The 17,176-nt window shown below is 58.2% G+C and overlaps 3 protein-coding genes and 1 non-coding gene across 7 annotated transcripts in view; 1 reads left to right on the top strand and 3 right to left on the bottom strand.

Moving 5' to 3' along the window:
• The first annotated feature begins 981 nt into the window (after positions 1-981).
• On the top strand, positions 982-6,711 carry LOC138991856 (RNA-binding Raly-like protein). Its single transcript, XM_070388735.1, has 6 exons — positions 982-1,200; positions 4,582-4,632; positions 4,710-4,852; positions 4,968-5,081; positions 5,411-5,553; positions 6,218-6,711. Exons 1-6 carry the CDS (start codon positions 1,130-1,132, stop codon positions 6,251-6,253), a joined length of 558 nt encoding a protein of 185 aa, XP_070244836.1. The 5' UTR covers positions 982-1,129; the 3' UTR covers positions 6,254-6,711.
• TRNAG-GCC (transfer RNA glycine (anticodon GCC)) lies at positions 3,412-3,482 on the bottom strand. The gene has a single exon. It is a non-coding gene; the product is annotated as a tRNA-Gly (tRNA).
• A 610-nt stretch (positions 6,712-7,321) lies between the features above and the next one.
• On the bottom strand, positions 7,322-8,650 carry EXOSC6 (exosome component 6). The gene has a single exon (XM_070388734.1). It carries the CDS (start codon positions 8,583-8,585, stop codon positions 7,767-7,769), a length of 819 nt encoding a protein of 272 aa, XP_070244835.1. The 5' UTR covers positions 8,586-8,650; the 3' UTR covers positions 7,322-7,766.
• Positions 8,651-9,818: 1,168 nt separating this feature from the next.
• Positions 9,819-17,176, bottom strand: part of AARS1 (alanyl-tRNA synthetase 1) — a 31,894-nt gene continuing 24,536 nt past the window's right edge. For all 4 annotated transcript variants that reach the window (XM_070388738.1, XM_014477788.2, XM_005894321.3 and 1 more), the window contains 9 exons: positions 16,599-16,712; positions 14,754-14,960; positions 14,107-14,291; positions 12,919-13,027; positions 12,172-12,285; positions 11,501-11,620; positions 11,294-11,380; positions 10,797-10,910; positions 9,819-10,367 (listed from right to left, as the gene is read on the bottom strand). In XM_070388738.1, the coding sequence (XP_070244839.1) occupies positions 10,182-10,367; positions 10,797-10,910; positions 11,294-11,380; positions 11,501-11,620; positions 12,172-12,285; positions 12,919-13,027; positions 14,107-14,291; positions 14,754-14,960; positions 16,599-16,712 (1,236 nt within the window). In that variant the 3' untranslated portion in view covers positions 9,819-10,181. The remainder of the gene's footprint in view (positions 10,368-10,796; positions 10,911-11,293; positions 11,381-11,500; positions 11,621-12,171; positions 12,286-12,918; positions 13,028-14,106; positions 14,292-14,753; positions 14,961-16,598; positions 16,713-17,176) is intronic.

The following is a 17,176-nucleotide window of genomic DNA, read 5'->3' on the forward strand; positions in this document are numbered from 1 at the left end:
TAACTTTATGAATTATTCTCTGAGCACAGTTGCAGAAGGCTTTGTGCCTTCTTGTGCCCCTCTCAAGAACAATAAGCACCTTAATATTCCTTTTCAGTCAACTCAGCCAAGGAGAGGAAAAAACAAGTCAGAATCATAAGGCCTAACTCCTTCATCCCAGGTCCGTGCCTGTGGAATGAGGAGAGGGGGCTGGGGGCCGTGCCTCCATTTGGTCAGTAATGCCTAATGCGGCTCCCGACAATCATAGATTCAGGAGGAAAGGGGGTGGGCTCAGGGAGGGGCCTCAAAGTCACAGGTGAAACTCGGAGATCCCATCCAAACCCACAAACAAAAGCTAGAACTGGCCTAATGGCATTCCATTCATTAATTCAGCAGATATCAACTGAGCACTGACCAGGTGGCCAGGCCCCAGGGGATCTGTGGGAATACAGCAATGAGCAGATTCCCCTCCGTTTGCCACGAACACGGAGCTCTGTGCTCAAACGGTGGGCGTTGAAGGGGCCCAAAGGAGACCCCCTGCCCTGACTGCTGCACAGACTGCCTGGCTTGCTGCTCAGCCCTGCTCTAAACCGGTTCAGCGGACTCTCTGACTACCCCGCCGCCAAGAGAGAGGGCAGCGGGGTGTCCTCCCACAGCCCAGGCGGGCAGAGAGCCACTGGGCCCCTGTCAGCAGCCAGCTCGGGAGCCTAGCCCAGAGGCAGCTCTGGGTGGGCGGCCGGCGGGCACACTGCAGAGCTAACCCGGCCAGGGCTGGGGTCCCTCAGGGGTCATGGACATCCCCCCTCCTGCCTGTGACGGTCCCACCCCAGGCCCCAGGGGCTGGACGATGGGGCTGGTTCCCGAGGTCAGTTTGGGGGAACGGCAGAGCAGCCTCCCCACCCTCGGGGGTTCTTTTGCCTTGAAGTGAGTCAAAGGGACACTGTCTCAGCACCAGGTCCCCTGAGAGTGGAGCCCAGCCCTGGACAGCTGGGCCGGGTCCGGGGGCCAGGCACGCTGCCCACGGACTGGGCATAGGTGCCCGCTGCACAGCCTCGCGTGGGCACCGCCTCCCCTCAGAGCAGCGGGGAGGAGAGGGCCGGCCCAGAGCGGCCCTCAGCTCTGCCCCCGCGGCTCTCCCTTCAGATCAGACATGGCTCGGGAGCCCAGGCCCAGCGCTGCCCGGTGGGGCCGGAAGAGGCCATGGGGCACAGCCGCCTCCCGGTGAGTCCAGGGTTGCCTGCTGGGAAGGGAGTCTGACCACGGCTTATCTGGGGCCCTGGGCTCCCCGGGACAGAAGGAGCACCCCAGGAGGCTCGCTCAGTGTGCTGCCCCAACTGGCCAGACCGCCTGTCCCGTTCGCCGTCTCCCTCGGCCACAGGTTTTGCCCGTAAACTGGGGGGTCGGGAGGTCGGTCCAGCTCACTCCAAGGCCACTTCTAGCTGACATAACCCAGCCCCTTTCCTGCTGGGGGTGCCCTCTCCCCTCGCCTGGACCCAGAGGTTGTGGGTCCTCCAAGCGGAACCTCTCCTGTGAGGCACTCGGGAGCTGCTTCTGGGTATAGACATTTGGGAAGTAGAAAATGGGAACCTTTCTGGATGAAATCGTCCCTCTTGCTTGCAAAGCCTCAAGGAATTTTAAAGAAACCTTTAAACGTTTTCAGAAAGGCGCTCAGCAGCCTCTGCCAGCCACCGTGCCGTTTCCACAGATGATAAGCAGGGTGTGTGGGGACCCGTGCGCCCTTGGTCCGCTCCGCGGGCCTCTGTGCTCCGCTCGCCTCTGTGCTCCGCTCCTGGCCTGTCTGCAGACCCTCAGTGGTTTCTGTCTCACGGGAGGGGAGGCAGGAGGCAGTCGGCAGGTGGTCGATGTGAGGTACAACGCTGTGTAAGCACTTGGTACCCAAGGTTCTGGTTTCTTTTGGGTCTCATCTCCCTCGAAGCAGGACGGCAGGGCTGGGTGGGGGCCCCTGTGAGCAGCTTCTGCACCTCCAGGCTGACCTCGAGAGCGATTAGGCCAAATCTCTCCCTGTCCGCGGCAGCCTGAGGCTCTGGGTTACCTTAGACAGGGTGGACTGCTTTTTTCACTGCGTTTGTTTGGGGCTGATGAGTAGATGCTTACTCATAGGTAACAGACTTTTTGTTGTTGTTAATTAATTTATTTTACTTGGAGGCTAATTACTATTGTGGTGGGTTTTGCCATACATTGACATGAATCAGCCACAGGTGTACCTGTGACCCCCACCCCAAACCCCCCTCCCACCTCCCCCCCATCCCATCCCTCTGGGTCGTCCCAGGGCACTGGCTTTGAGTGCCCTGCTTCCTGCATCGAACTTGGACTGGTCATCGACTTCACACATGGTAATACACAAGTAACATAGATTTTTAAACTTGGGTTTCTCCAGTGATGCAGAACTGCATATATGTTGTGTGGTTTGCCTCCCATCTCGTGTGGGAGACTCTCATCTGGGGGTTGACAGGGTTTTGTAAATATCTGTCTAAAGGGTTGTAACTGGCCCCTTCCCACAGTTCTCTGCCCTGTTTTTTCCATGTGGCCACTTTGACGCTGGGCTAACCCTTCTTCAGTTCCAGTTGCCTTCTTCTGACTTCATGTCCTTCCAGCCCCTCACCCAGCAGGCTCGGCCTCAGTCCTGTAGGTGCCTGTGGAGGAAGACGTAAGCAACGGAAGAAACGCCAGCTCTCCTTCAGGAATGTAGACTTCACTCACGGGTGCCGGGCACTCAAGGCCTGGGGCAGGGGTGGCCCTTCAAGACCCATGTGTCCTCAGGGGTCTCCAGTGGGGAGAATGAAGCCCTCGGTGGGGGTGGGGGGGGGCGGTCAAAGAGCAGACTGTGGGAAAACGTCCGAAGCGGGGTGGGGTCCTGGCAGCCCCCGAGGTGCTGGATGCCTTCTCTGTGAGAACTGGTGAAGTGCAGGTCACGTGCCTTGGGTCTCAAAACGGCACCTGTCAACCTAGAGGGAAAGGTTTGTGGCGGAAGTATTGCCCCATATCCCCTGGCCTTTGGCCCTGAGGTCTGACCTCCGTCGTCAGCACCATTCCGATGGTACGTTTTATTTCTCTTTTTGTGGGAAGTGGAAGCCTGCAGACTGTAATCATTAGCCCAGACCAGGGGACAGAAGGGACTGTGGACCCCGGGAGGGGCAAGGCTACAAAGCCTAGAGGAAACTGGAGGTGTTGCTGGGGGGGGTGCAAAGCAGGAATGACCCCAGGCCCTCGACCTGCAGCAAGCCCAGGCCTAACCTCTAGCCCCCAAATTCAACCCAACTCTGTCTCAACTCCTGTAGCTCCCAAGTTTGTACTCAACAGTCAGTGAATCACTGTTACTTAGTCATTTTTAGGTATTTTAGAAAGTCATTTTTAAGGGGCGGGGGGAAGGAGGGAGGAAGAAAGGGGTTTAAAAGAAAACAGTCAGCTTTCTGCATTGGCTGGGAATCGAACCCGGGCCTCCCGCGTGGCAGGCGAGAATTCTACCACTGAACCACCAATGCCTCAGCGGAGGCCCTTTTGAACTAGCTCGGTAGTCCTCTTCCGCCCCGCGCGGTTCCCCTCCGCTGCGCTCCGGAGCGGCGTTGCAGCCCCGTCGGGGGCCCGGACCAGCGAGGAGGTTCCCCGAGGGGCCGCGCTTGGCTGAGACCCGAAAGCCCGAGTTCCGTCCTGGCCCCCGCGGCGCCGGAAGCGGGGCACCCCGCCCTGCCGCGTGCCCCCTTCTCCCCTTTCTCCCAGGAAGGGCCTCCCACCCCTGGGATCAGCGGCGTCCCGAGGCTCCCGGGCCGCCCACCCAGACTTCCTGAGGCCAGAAGGCAAGGCGGGGGCGGCCGGAAACCTCATCCGCCGGCCTATGGGCCTCGCGATGAAGGTGAAGGTCTCCCCCCGAATGTCCCCCGTCTGCCCCAGGGCTCCCACCAACCTCTCCCCTCGTTCCTGGGCGCAGGGCAGGGAAGGTTATTTCAGAAACTTCCCTGACCCCCCTCACAGCCCCCTCCTCCCCACCCCAGGGCCCCGCTTGCTCCAACGGAAACCTCAAGCTGCACTGAAGTTCAGGGGCGGTAGCCCCATGGGATCTTCCTGCCCAGGCCGCGCCCAGCACCCCCCTCGACGCCCACCCCCTCTCACTGCAGCGAACGTGGCCGGGCCTCCGCCCTCACCATGCCAGTCTGGCTGGCCCTGCATCCCGCCCATTCCCATGCAGGATTAAAGGCTCTTGTAGCCCCTCCACAGCTTTGGGCCCTGACTTAACTCTTCCCTTTCATCCTTTGCCAGACTGAGAGCCACACTAAGATCAGCAGTGCCTGGGTCAGCCAGAGGAGCCCGCGGAGGGCCCAGATCTGACTGGCCAGAAGCCTGTGGGCAGTTGCCCCTCCTGCCACCGGGAGCCACCTGCAAGGTTCCCCGTTCAGAGCCCAGCGACAGGGAAGCTGGTTTGCTGGGGTCTCCCAAAGTGACCTTGGTCAAGTGCCTAGGGAGCTCTTCTGGTGAAGAATCCTGAGATTCTAAGGAAAAGCTGCAAACCTGCTTCCCAAAATTAAACTGGGGTCTAGGCAAGGACTCTGGCCCCGGGCAGTGATCCTCTCCCTGTTTCTATTACAGCAGCAGCTACAGCCTGGACTACGAGCTGCACAGGGAAGACGGCCCCTGCAGGTAGGTGGGTCCTGCAGGGCAGGCCTCTGGGCGCAGGGGAGGCTGGTGGCCTGACTCCCTCTGTCCTGTCTCCACAGCGGGTATGAACACCAGGGGGTCCCTCCCCTCCTCCACCGTGTGCCTGTCAGGATCCGGAGGGCCTACCTGGGCACGGGGGTCAAGGGCCGCTTCAGTCCCCACAGGGCCCCCAGGAAGAGCCAGCTGCCCCCCGAGATAAAGCGTGAGTGAACGGGCACAGCCCTCACCAGCAGGGCTAGTGGGGAGCTGGGAGGCCCTTAGAAGGGAGCGTGGGCCTAGAGGTTCCAGCAGCAGTGCCCTCTGCCCCCGCCCCCCAGTCCAGACCGAGGAGCTGCACTGCCTCAGGGGCGAGCTGAGCCACATCAAGGCCCAGGTGGACCGCCTGCTGGAGCACGTGGAACTCATGGAACAGCGGAGGGACCAGCTTCCAGGTCAGGCCCCCAAGGCTGGGCCCAGGCCACACTCCACAGGCACCAGGTTTTCCCACTGCTGAAGGTACCCGGGGTCCAGCCTCGGGCTCCCCTTGGCTGCAGGGCTCCTCCTCACCCTCCCCGGGTGCACTCCCCCCATTCCTTCCGGGTGTGACCCCCCGCCCCCCTGCCCACTCAGCAGCTGTCTGGAGCTAGAAGCTTGTCTCACTCAGCTGCTTGTCCTCTCGAGCCCTGGACACCTGAGATCAGTGCTGCGCATCGAGTGGCCTCTTTTGGGGTTAGCTGGGGCCTTCAGACCTGGCCCGTGACTGGTGACTGTGCTTGTCCAGGGACAGAGGACTGTGAACAGAACAGGGGCTCCAGCAGTCAGGCGTCCTTATGCAGAACCACTGAACCCAGGCAGGAGCCCAGAGGCCCAAGGGCCCATCTGGAGGCGGACGGCTCCCAAGAGCACACAGACCTGGAGGCTGCGGTGAGTGGCCTGGCACCTCCCCCATCCTCACCCTCCTTGGTTGGGTCCTTGTTTGTGCAGGAGACCACAGCAGTGGCTGCAGGGAGGCGACTGACTTCTGTCACAGGCAATGTCCGGAAGATAGGGCCCTGTCCTATTCCCCCCCCTTAATTCCCTTGCATTGTCCTGTGCTCCCCACGGAAGCCAAAGCACACGGGCCTTCCTGGACTGAGAAATCCCAACCTGGACCTGATAATAGCCTTCTGTGCAGCTCCCAAGAGCCCCAGTGTTCCCTACTCTACCACAGCCTCCGCCCCTACTGGTGGCCCCTGAAGTGGGCCAAGCTCCCGCCGTTGTCAGGACCCTCTCAGCAAGGCCGGGCTGCTGTAGGGTTAGCAGTAAGGAGCTTCCTTTCTTCCACTTGCCTGTTGGGCCAGGGGACCCTTACTGCTCCCCAAGATGGAATCACATCTAGGAAAACTGGGCCGAGTGGACAAAATGCCATGTGTCTGGTGCTTCTGGGTTCACGGGTCTCAGGAAGAATCTACAGTAGCACCGAGATGCCAGAGCTGCGAGGAAAGGGAGGCGGGGGTTGGAGGCTGGGAGTTGTTAGCAGATGGCCCCTTCCCAGCCTCACCTCGCTTTGGCCCTCTGTACTAGGGTCCTGTGTCTACTTCTCCTATAGGTCAAGAATCAGGCATCAGACCAGGGCTGTCAGTAGCAGGCTGGAACCCCTCCAGGCGCATCAGCTCCAGGCACGGTCCTTGCCTTGAGCGTTTTCTTGAAGGTCTCTCAGCGGCACCCATGCCACCCATTCTGGAGCCAGGGCGATGGAAATGGAGGCGTGGCTCAGCCAGACGGGCCAGGAACCCGGCCTTAGTGCTGCTTTTAGCTTTGGCTCAGAGATTAAAGCGTATGCCTGCAATGTAGGAGACTTGGGTTCAATCCCTGGGTTGGGAAGATCCCCTGGAGAAGGCAATGGCACCCCACTCCAGTATTCTTGCCTGGAGAATCCCATGGAAGGAGGAGCCTGGGGGGCTACAGTCCATGGGGTCGAAAAGAGTCAGACAAGACTGTGCAACTTCACTTTCACTTTAGCTTTGTCCAAATGGCAGTCTAGGTACTGCAGGGAAGCGGGGCGGCCCACAGCTGCCTGGCACCAGCGCACCATCTCATAGAGCCGGGCCCGCTCCTGCAGGCAGAGCTGGACACTCATCCCCGGGAGCAGCGTCAGCTGTCTTCCCCTCTCAAAGCCCCCGTCCTGTCTGGGCGTCCACAGGGTTACCGTTTTTACCTTGTTTCTATCTTGTTTCTTTTTGCTGTGGTTCTATATATTTCAGATCTGCTTTGGAAATATACGTCACTGGGGGCGAATAAAGTGTCTATTTTTCCCCCTCGTCAGGGGTTCTTGGTGTGGTCCCCAGGCCTCATTCTGGTCTCTCAGCTGCCTCGAGCCAGCCTTTCCTACCCTGAGACACACAAGCTCAGATCACACCAAGCTGGTGCAGGGAGGACCCCAGGCGGCCCTTTCGCCAATTCAGACCTGAGCACAAACCTGCAGGGCTCAGGAGCCACCCTCTGGTCAGACAGGCCCGCTCTGTCTACAGAATGGCCAGAGCCCATCTCCAGCATCCAGAAACTCTCACTCCTGGCATTTCAAGTGCCCTCTCACCAGTGGACCAGCAACACCAGGACACATTAAAGATAATGCTTGTCCCAAGCCCTGAGAACACACTCCCCAGCTCAGAAGAGCCTTACTCGTTAAAGTCAGTACCAAAAACAAGAGAAGAATGTTTCAGATTATAAAAATTGGTTTTGTTTGGGTTCAGATGTACGTGGAAGGCACAGCCCCCTTATCCCCGCTCTCAAAAGCAGCCCAGTTATTCAGGAGGGAGTCCCAGGCTGGCCTGCATAGGGTCCGTCCCTTGCAGGACAACAGCTCGTTTTCCCGATGAGCCCAGCGAAAGTCCTCTCCAACTTAGGAGTCAAGATGCGCTGGCAGGTTTCTTCAACTGGGTCGTGGCTGGGAGTCAGCTCAATTAGAAAAGTTTCTTTAACGAAGCAGTCTGGAAAGAATCGCTCCAACACGGCTATTCTGAGCACACCTCCGCAGATCCTCTCCGATGCTCCCAGTTCTCAGCTCGGCGCACGCCGTCTGCAGGCCGACGGCGCGGGTCCTCGTGGTGGCAGCTGCGGCTTGGTCCTTGGCGTCCGTCGCTGCTCGGGTCTCTGGCTCAGAGGGGCGCGGCGGCACCCCTCCGGCGGGCGGCCCGCACCAAGCACTGCTGAAGAACGGGGTAGAGGCGCTGGCAGCCCTCGAGCCCCAGGCGCACGGCCTCCGCCCAGCTCTCGGTCGGGCCGCCCTCCCCGCTGCCCAGCACCCCGGCCACCTGGTTGAGCACCGGCATGAGCGCCACGGTGAGGCCGGCGGCGGCGCGCTCCTCCTCCAGCAGCGTGGGGTCCAGCAGCCAGGCGGGCGCGGGCGCCGGCGCGCGGCTCAGGCCACAGCCCACCACCAGGTCGTACATCTCGACGCCCGCGTCGGCCAGAGCGAGCGCGGCGGCCGTGAGCGCGGCAGCCAGCGCCGAGCCGCCGTCCTCCAGCAGCAGCGCCGACACCTCCAGCTGCGCGCGCGGGTAGCGGCCCAGACGCACGGCCGGCTCGAGCGCTTCCTGCAGCGCCAGCGCCAGCTCGCGCTCCTCGCCGCCGCCCGGTGGGGCGCGGCGCCGGCGGCCCGAGAAGGGCGCGCGGCGGAAGTCGCAGAGCAGGCGGCCGCGCAGCGCCGCGGGGGCCTCGCCGCCCGCCCCGGCCGGGCCGCCGCCGCGCTCGCCGCCCTCCGCCGGGCGCGGGCCGGACACGGCGCACAGCACCTTGGTGCCGCCCGCCTCCAGGTAGGCTGAGCCCTTGGCCTGGCTCAGCAGCCCGGCGCGCGCGTACACCGGCCGCAGCCGCGCTGGGTCGCGAGGGGCCGGCTCCTCGCCCTCGCCGGCCGCGTACAGCTGCGGCGGCTGCGACTCCTCGGGCCCGCGGATGCGCCGGTGGTCCCCGGGCATGGCGGCGCTGCTGCCGGCCGGCTCCGCGCGTCAGCCGGGCCCCGTGCGCCGGCGCTTCCGCCCGCCTGCCCGGCCGCGCGAGGGTGCGCGGGAGAGCGGCTGGCGCCACACCGCCCCCTGCCGCCCCGGAGGGGGACGGCGCGCGTAGCGGAGCCCCGGGCCACCGCGAGGACGGCCAGAGCTGGGTGCATGGGTGGATCAGACGGGCCTGCAGAAGTGGGATCTACACCGGCCCCGCTGACCTCTAGCCTTCGCGCCAGCGCAAGCCCAGGGCGTGGGTCTTCTTCCTTTCACTTGTGAAGCTGTAATTGGTCCTGCTCTAGTGACACATCTGTATACATGTTCCCCCACCGCCTTGCCCAAGAGGTCCCTCTGGTACTGTGCCCTGGCTGGCACAGCTTGTGGAGTGCGTTTGGAACTCTCCCGCGCTGCGGACTGTGAGCTCTTTGTATGCCGCACACTCCTCACCTGGCTTGCCTTTTTGCAGCCAGGGCCTCAGCACCCTTCCTGTTTCTCCTCTTCACCCCCAGGCCTTGTGACTGGTGGTCTCTGCATCTCCTCTCAGCACAAACCTGCTTTTTCTGCTCCAAGTCAGCAGGGCTGAGAATGATTCAGGGCCAACCCGCTGTACCCAGGGGACTTGAAGTCAGCCAGAGAGGGCACAACTAAGTACTACACACTACAGCTCCCAAACCCAGCTGTCTTCAGACGGGTAAATGGACAGAACCAGGTCAGAGTCTCCATCTTCACCGTCCAAGTTAGGTCCTGAAACCTGGAATGACCTGGCAGTCAAGACGTAGGAGGAGGCAACTGACGTTCCCTAAAAACCTCCTATACCAAGGAATGTATCCGACCTCACATCCAACTTGTACATCAGGAGAAGGAAAGACATATGAGACTTATAAATGAGAATGTTCTCCTGTAAAAAGCACCAAAAACGAAGCCTCTCTCTGCTGCCAGCAACCCCAGGGACCATCTTCCACTGAATAATGAGTTCTTCTATCACCCTATTCTGTGAGCCATCCCCATAGATGTTTTGACGCAAATCCAGGGACCATTATTCTCAAAGTTCAGGGGTCTGGGGCTGGACTCAGCAAGGACCGCAACCAGAAACCAGGTGGAACCAGCAATTAGTCTACAGACACCCAGGGAAGCATGGGTTATCACACTGGGGACACCTACGGGGAGGAGGGCAAGAGGGGAGGAGTAAAAAAATCACGTGGCAGTATCGTATCAAGTATTGCACATGGTCTTTTTATTCTCTGCAGCAAAAATGATTCCTCCCTTGAGGCCCATAGCACTGAGTCTGCAAAGAACTCTCTATAGAAACAAGTGTGATGATGAAAAAGCAATCCTCGGGTAGTAGTTCTACACGGATGGCGCGGATGTGCTCAGGGCAGAAATGTAACGTGGGCGTTGAGTCACAGGCTGGCTCCCAGGTTAAGTTCCTGTTACTGCTGGGTTAGGACAGATGGGACTGTTTAAAGGTCCCAAGATTCAAACGTCCTTGTGGTGGAAGGAGGGCTCCTGGCTGGATGGGTGTGTCTGGGTTGGGGAGGTGGGGGAGATGCCTCCTGGCGGACCTGCCCTTCCCTCTCAGTTCTTCACGTCTCCCAGGCGCAGCTGGGCAAAGGAGGTGGCCAGCTGCAGCGCCTCCTGCAGGCAGCCCACGTTCTTGCCCGTGGCCTGAGCAGACACGTCTTTGCCACCGCCTTTGCCGTCCATCAGGCCTGACACCTGCTGCACCCACTCACTGGCCTTCAGGCCCCGGTTGGCTGCATTCTAGAAGACAGGAAGGCGGACTGGGAGTCAGGACAGAGGATGGGATTGAGGCAGACAAGGAGAGGGCTGGAGCCAGACACCCAGTCCTGCCCCGAAGGATGCTGCCAGGGCTGAGAGCATACAGCTGGTACCACAGCCAGGGCGACGCGTAAGGAGCAGCAAAGCAGCACAGTTAAACGTATGCACCAGGGGGAGGGCCTGAGGCTGAGGGGTCCTAGGGAGGAGCCAAGTGGGCAACAGAACGGCATCTCCAGCAGGCTGCACGCACGCACGCACAGACACACACACACACACACACACACACACACACACGCACACACACACGAGTCTTCGCAAACAACAAGAAAAATCAGGCTTCCTGAGAAGAGCTATAGACATCACCTCCCACAAGCACAGGGCTGCCTGAGCAAGACTGCAGGGCGTTCTGACCTGGGGGACTTGACACAAGCATGTGATCCTGCCGGCCTCGTTATCCACTGTGAAGAGCATGGCGGACGTCTGGGGGGAATGCATCTTAAAGAGCTTCAGGGCTTCGTTCAGGGCCTGTGGGGAGAAGCTGGCATCAGGCCGTGGCACTGGGAAAGGGGACCATGCTCTCCTCAAGTGCAGCGGGTTTGCAGGACTAAGTTCTCGGCGTGCCCCACCCCTCCCCCTGCTAAGAGCAGGTGCTGGTCCCGGAGCCTGGATGGGGGCCCAGCGCAGGGCCCTGCCCACCCGGGCTCAGGATGGCCATCCACCTCCAGGAGCCTAGCTCTCCAGCACCGGCTCCCGCCACGGCTCAGTCCAACTCAGTACCAGAGGGTGGGCCCTCAGGCAGCTCCTCAGCTCAGAGCCACAGGGCGCACACCAGCCCCAGAGGGCTGAGGGGAGCCTGCGGGGAGGAGAGCAGCAGACGGGCACAGGGCAGCGCGGCTTGCCCGGCTTGCCTTGGCCGAGGCGCCGCTCTCCACCTCCAGGATGACCAGGGGCTGGTTGGGGCTGCTGTCGATGAGCTGCTTCGTCTTCTCCAACACCTGCACGGAAGGAAGTCCAGAGAGAGGCCTCAGGTCAGAGGCCCAGACTCCGACCCCGACCGCAGCCTGCACAGCCTCTGATGGGTGAATCCTCCTCCCGCCCACACTGCCGAGACCCACCCGCTTCTGCACATCGGCTTTGCTAGCCCGGTCTAGGTCATCCATGACCTTCTTCAGAGACTTGAGATTCTCCCGGAATTCATCCTTCTGCCACTGAGGGATGATGGCAGTGGCCAAGGCCTGGAACCAGAATAGGAATACCACTGGGATCTGGATCATCAGGAGCTAGGATGTGAGCCCAGCCCTTCCCACCCTTCTGGCTTTGAACACCAAAGTCCCCCAACCAGTATCCAGGAGGAGAAAGTGGAAGTGTTAGTTGCTCAGTCGTGTCTGACTCTTCACGACCCCATGGACTGTAGCCCACCAGGCTCCTCTGTCCACGGGATTCTCCAGGCAAGAACACTGGAGTGGGTAGCCATGCCCTTCTCCAGGCAATCTTCCCCACTCAGGGATTGAACCCAAGTCTCAGAGAACACAAAATCAGAAAATGCTCATAAAGGGACTTGAAACCAGGAGACCTGTAGAAAGTGGGCACCCACAGGACCTCTCCCAAAGCCCTCAACTCCAGTGCCCACTAGTGCTTGGAAGGGGCTCTCCTGCTGTCACCAACAGGGGCAGCAGGCAGGTTCCAGGGTCCACGGAGCCCCCTTTGCCAGGCTGCCAGACATCAGCGGTCAGTCCCAACACCCACGGCCCCAAGAACCACGAGCTGCAGAGGGAGGCGGCCCTACCTCCCCGAGGTCCGCGATCTCTCTCTGCACGTCCTTGTTCGGCGCGGCCTGGGCCTTCACTTTGGCTTCCACGACACAGAGAGATTTCTTCAAGTTCTCTGCTTTCCTGAGGGCCTGTGAGGAGGACAATCAGAGTTGTAAACTCTGGGTCAGGGAACCTTGAACTTCACAATTCTGCTGGTAAACTGTGGCAGGCTCCGACACAACACTCTCCCAGAACATCAGACCTTTCTCTTCCTTCAGGGAGCAGGTGTCTGCAGCCTCATGCCCCAGAAGGGAGCACCCTCCTCACACACCTGGCCAGTGGATCTGGGGCTCAGGGGTGACTGAGAACTCACGCGTCAGGAGCCCTCGGCACCCATGAAATGACCACTCCTCAACCCTTAGCATGTGTCAGGCGTGAGCTCCAGTCCCTACGCCCAGAGCAATTGCCCCCCTACTCCACGCATCTCAAACTAGGTACATGCCCCCAGGGAGAGGCGGCAAAGTGCCGGGGGCACGGGGAACATGGCAAAACACGGCCTCCCTCCTGGACATGAACGCGTGACAGCAGAGCTTACCTGCATTTTAACAGATTAAAAGACAGCTAGGAAGTCTCACATGACAGTGGCTTTCTCCTCCCAGTCACAAGTAACTGGAGGACATCTGGAGGGCGTGCTGGACCTTCGAGTCTGACCACAGCGGCCGTGTGACCAGCTGCCCTGTGGATTCACAGCCTGGGCCCACAGACCAGCCTCATCCGCTCACCTTCTGGGCTTCAGCCCCTGTGACAGCAACTATCCTCCGGATGCCCTTGGCAATAGCTTCTTCACTCACGATCACGAACGCTCCCGCGTGACTCGAATTCTGCAGGTGTCTGCACGGCAGAAAGCAAAGTTCACAGTTGTCCCTACACCTGGGAGCCCTCAGCTGGGAGCAGGAGCCCTAGGAGGTGGCGGCTCCCAGGGAAGCTTCCTCAGGGAACAGGGGAAAAGGCCGTTCATGTTTAGTCGGGGTACAGTTCTGGCCAGGAAAGGGAAGGCAGTCAGAGAAGGCCTGGCTGGGGCTGACTCTGAGCAAGGAGCCGCATCTCTGAGCCTCAGTTTTCTCATACGTTAAATGTGGGAAATTCTCCCTCACAGGACAGTTATCTTCTGTCCCTTCTGAGCGTGTCGGTGGATTACCTTTAAAATGTTACCACAACCCCTTCAACAACCGCACTGCTCAGAGAACCTCACCTCAAATGCTCATTTACTGTGTCATCCACAAGGACCCTGACCCCAACCCCCACCTGCCATCTACCTGCCAGAGACTCACAGGAGGCCCTGGATGGGTCTACCGTGGCCTTAGGAATGTTCTTTTTCTCATGATTCCTTTAGAAGCAGGAATTTCCCAGGCCACCAGACTGTTCCAGAAAGACCTCAAGGGATACGGAGATCTTCAAGTTGGCAGAAACAAGTGACTGCCCACAGCCAAACTGAGTCAGGTCTACTGTGTGGCCTAACATCGGGGCTCTGAGACAATGGGGTTGTTAATTCCCCAGATGCACCTTCAGCTGACAAAGGGAACTATATGAGGCCCTGAGAATGGAAAAAAGCTAAGACCAGGTCAGAAGCGCCATGGCCCTGCTGAATCATGAATTCACAGGCTTCTCTTGTCATCTGTCCAGGGAACCAGAGCAACAGTCGTGAGGTAAGGGTTAAGGTGACGTTTCTCACTTTCTCTTCCTAAGAAGAGCGTTTCACCACACACTCAGTAAAGTCAGTGTCAGACACCAAAGGGTGTGATGGGAGCACAAAGATGCTGGCTTCTGGGAGAGCTGCTTGGCACCTGCATTTCTCAGGACTCCTCTTCAACCTCAGACAAACGAGAGCAGGTCTAGCCCATTACCCACATCCTCTGAGGGTCACCCAAATTAGTAAGAGGCAGGTCTACCACTGCCCCCGAGGTACTCACGTTCCCCCACAGAACTCAACAGAAGTGAGCGAGCCAGCAGGACCGGAGGGGTCATCCAGTAGCTCAGACACTGGGACCCCAATGGAGACGACTCGCACAGGGTCAGGGTAGGTCTCATCAAACACAGCCCGCAGGCCCTGGATGGCTTTAGCTGCTGCCAGAGAACAATCCTCAGTATAGACCGGCTGCCATGGAGAAAGGACAGGAGAAACAGCTGGGAAAACATCTTCTCTGGGGGTGCAGTAGGAAGCAGGGAGACTGAGGTTTGCAGGCAGGGCTCTGGTTTCTGATCCTGGCTGTGCTGATCATGTCCCAGAATAAAGCCCCATATGTAAAGTCAAGGAGCTCAAAATAGGAATTTCCAACTATTTTGTTAAACCATGCACCAAAAAATGGATATGCTGCTATACATAAACCAGACATAACTAGAAGGGCTCTGGTTGTCCTGAGGAGGAGGTGGAGCAGAGACCCCTCACTCAACACCAGCACTGCCCCCTACCCAGCGCAGCTGAGAACCACTGTGATAAGCACGTGTGTTCACAGGACAGAATACAGTTCAACAGGAGAGCATCTGGGCGGCGGCGGCTCCGTAAATGGTGCAGGAAGGAGAGAAGTTCATGACTCAGTTCACGTATAATCCAACCTACCTTGGCTGCCTCAATCATCTCATTTGCGATCTCCTCAGCCTTCTTGATCTGCTGGGTGGACATGGCTCCCTTGGCAGTGAAGTCAAAGCGAAGGCGGTCAGGCGCAACTAGGGAGCCTCTCTGGTCAGCCTCCCCCAGCACAGAGCGCAGGGCAAAGTTCAGGATGTGAGTGGCTGTGTGGTTGCTCATGACAGGCCTTCGCCGGGGCTGCATGGGGCAGAGCAGGCTGGTGGAGAGGTCGGTGGTGGACCGCTGGTTGGTCCCCAACACGCACTCTCCCCTTCTTCCCGAGTCCTAAAGGCTTTCGCTGGACACATGGCTGTGCAGAAGAAAGCCTACAGCGTCCCTCACAGCTAACTGGCCAGGTGAGTCAATTCCAGTCAGTGAGAAGGGACACATTTCCCTTCAAGGGAAGGAACACACCCCCGCGCCCCTTCCCACCATCTACAACAGGAGCGGCAAGTTACGGCCTGTGGGCCAAACCCGTCCTGCGGTCCCTTTCTGTAGCTGGGTTTACCAGAACACAGCCCGCCTGTGCGCTTACATACTGTCTACAGTGCTTTTGTGCCACAACAGCAGTTGTGATGGAGACTGTATGGTTCAGAAAACCAAAAATATTTACTATCTGGTACTTTACAAGGGCTTCCCAGGTGGCTCCGCAGTAAAGAATCCACCTGCCAATGCAGGAGATGCAGGAAACCCATGGGTTTGATCCCTGGGTCAGGAAGATCCCCTGGAGGAGGAAATGGCACCCCACTCCAGTATTCTTGCCAGGAAAATTTCCGTGGACATAGGAGTCTGGCGCGCTACAGTCTGTGGGCATGGGGTCTCAAAAAGTCAGACATGACTGAGCAACTGAGTATGCACACATGCATGCAGGCAATTTCCCAGAAAAGCTCACCGAGCCCTGGTCTAGAGAACGGATCTGACAGCACCTTTTGGAACATGGAATCAAGAGCGACACCCCAGCAGTGGTGGGAGAGCAAGGGAGAGCGAGGCCCTCTGACTGTGAGGGGGCCTCTGCATCAGCGTGGGCTTTCAGGTGAAAGCACATTTCCACTCTGTTTTATGCCACTGTTATTTTGGAGCTCTGGCACATGCAGCAGCAACTGTTTCTTAACATGGGATCCTTGGCTCCTGAAGTATTTGAGGTAAAGCTGGAGAAAGGCAATCCATGAAAACGAAGCTACAGGATCTCAACTGAAATCACCATGGTCTTACTTGGGACGTTAAGATTTAAATTTCAGTTATAGCCCTCAAAATTTACTCCTGCACCTTACTTGTAATTTACCTATTTATAATTTCACTTAGAACGGATAATAATGGTGGACCAACTTAAAGCCAGAGGAAGAGGTGAATTCTGTTCACAAAGTATCAAATCACCATGACGTACACTTTCAGTTCAGTTCAGTTCAGTCGCTCAGTCGTGTCCGACTCTGTGACCCCATGAATCGCAGCACGCCAGGCCTCCCTGTCCGTCACAAACTCCCAGAGTTCACTCAGACTCACGTCCATCGAGTCAGTGATGCCATCCAGCCATCTCATCCTCTGTCGTCCCCTTCTCCTCCTGCCCCCAATCCCTCCCAGCATCAGAGTCTTTTCCACTGAGTCAACTCTTCGCACGAGGTGGCCAAAGTACTGGAGTTTCAGCTTTAGCATCATTCCTTCCAAAGAAATCCCAGGGCTGATCTCCTTCAGAATGGAGTGGCTGGATCTGACGTACACTTTAAATATCTTATAATTCTACATGCCAGTTACGCCTCCATACAGCTGACTTCTTTTTTAAAAGGGAGAAGGAGAGGATCAGTAATCCTATCCAGCACTGACCAGCATGAAGCAACTCACCTCATCAATGAACAGCCGGACCTGGTCCCCCACTTTCAGGCTGCCGTAGAGCGTTCCTATGTGCAGCACGTACCCTCCTCGGACCTGAGTGTTCTTCACTGTGAACTCAGTTTTCTAAGAGTCAAGGAGAAGACCAATAAACAACTAACTAAATAAATCCAAATGTGTGTGTGTACGCGTATGGGTATGTATACATGCAAATGCAGATAAACATATATATGAATTCTCTCTTTACATGTTACACATATAACATTAATACTATTATGATATATATGTATGTATATACATTAACATATATACAGGCCACCATACACCGGTTATATTATTCTATACACGCAGCACTTTAAATATGTAATAGATGTGTATGTGTACACACCCACTCCATTAGGGAGCATCTTAGAGAATTAAAGCCAGGGTAAGGAAACTCAAGTCCACGTGTCTGGGAACTCGTCCAAAACCACAGAGCCAGCAGCGGCAGAGCGACAGGCCGCATCTTGGATGAGGACCCTGTCCCGTTCCCCACCCTCCCCCATCAGAGCTGGCTCTCCTTATTTCTGAGGGGAGCCTGGAGGACCCGA

This window comes from Bos mutus, chromosome 18 (assembly GCF_027580195.1).
Source record: "Bos mutus isolate GX-2022 chromosome 18, NWIPB_WYAK_1.1, whole genome shotgun sequence".
Classification (NCBI taxonomy): domain Eukaryota; kingdom Metazoa; phylum Chordata; class Mammalia; order Artiodactyla; family Bovidae; genus Bos; species Bos mutus.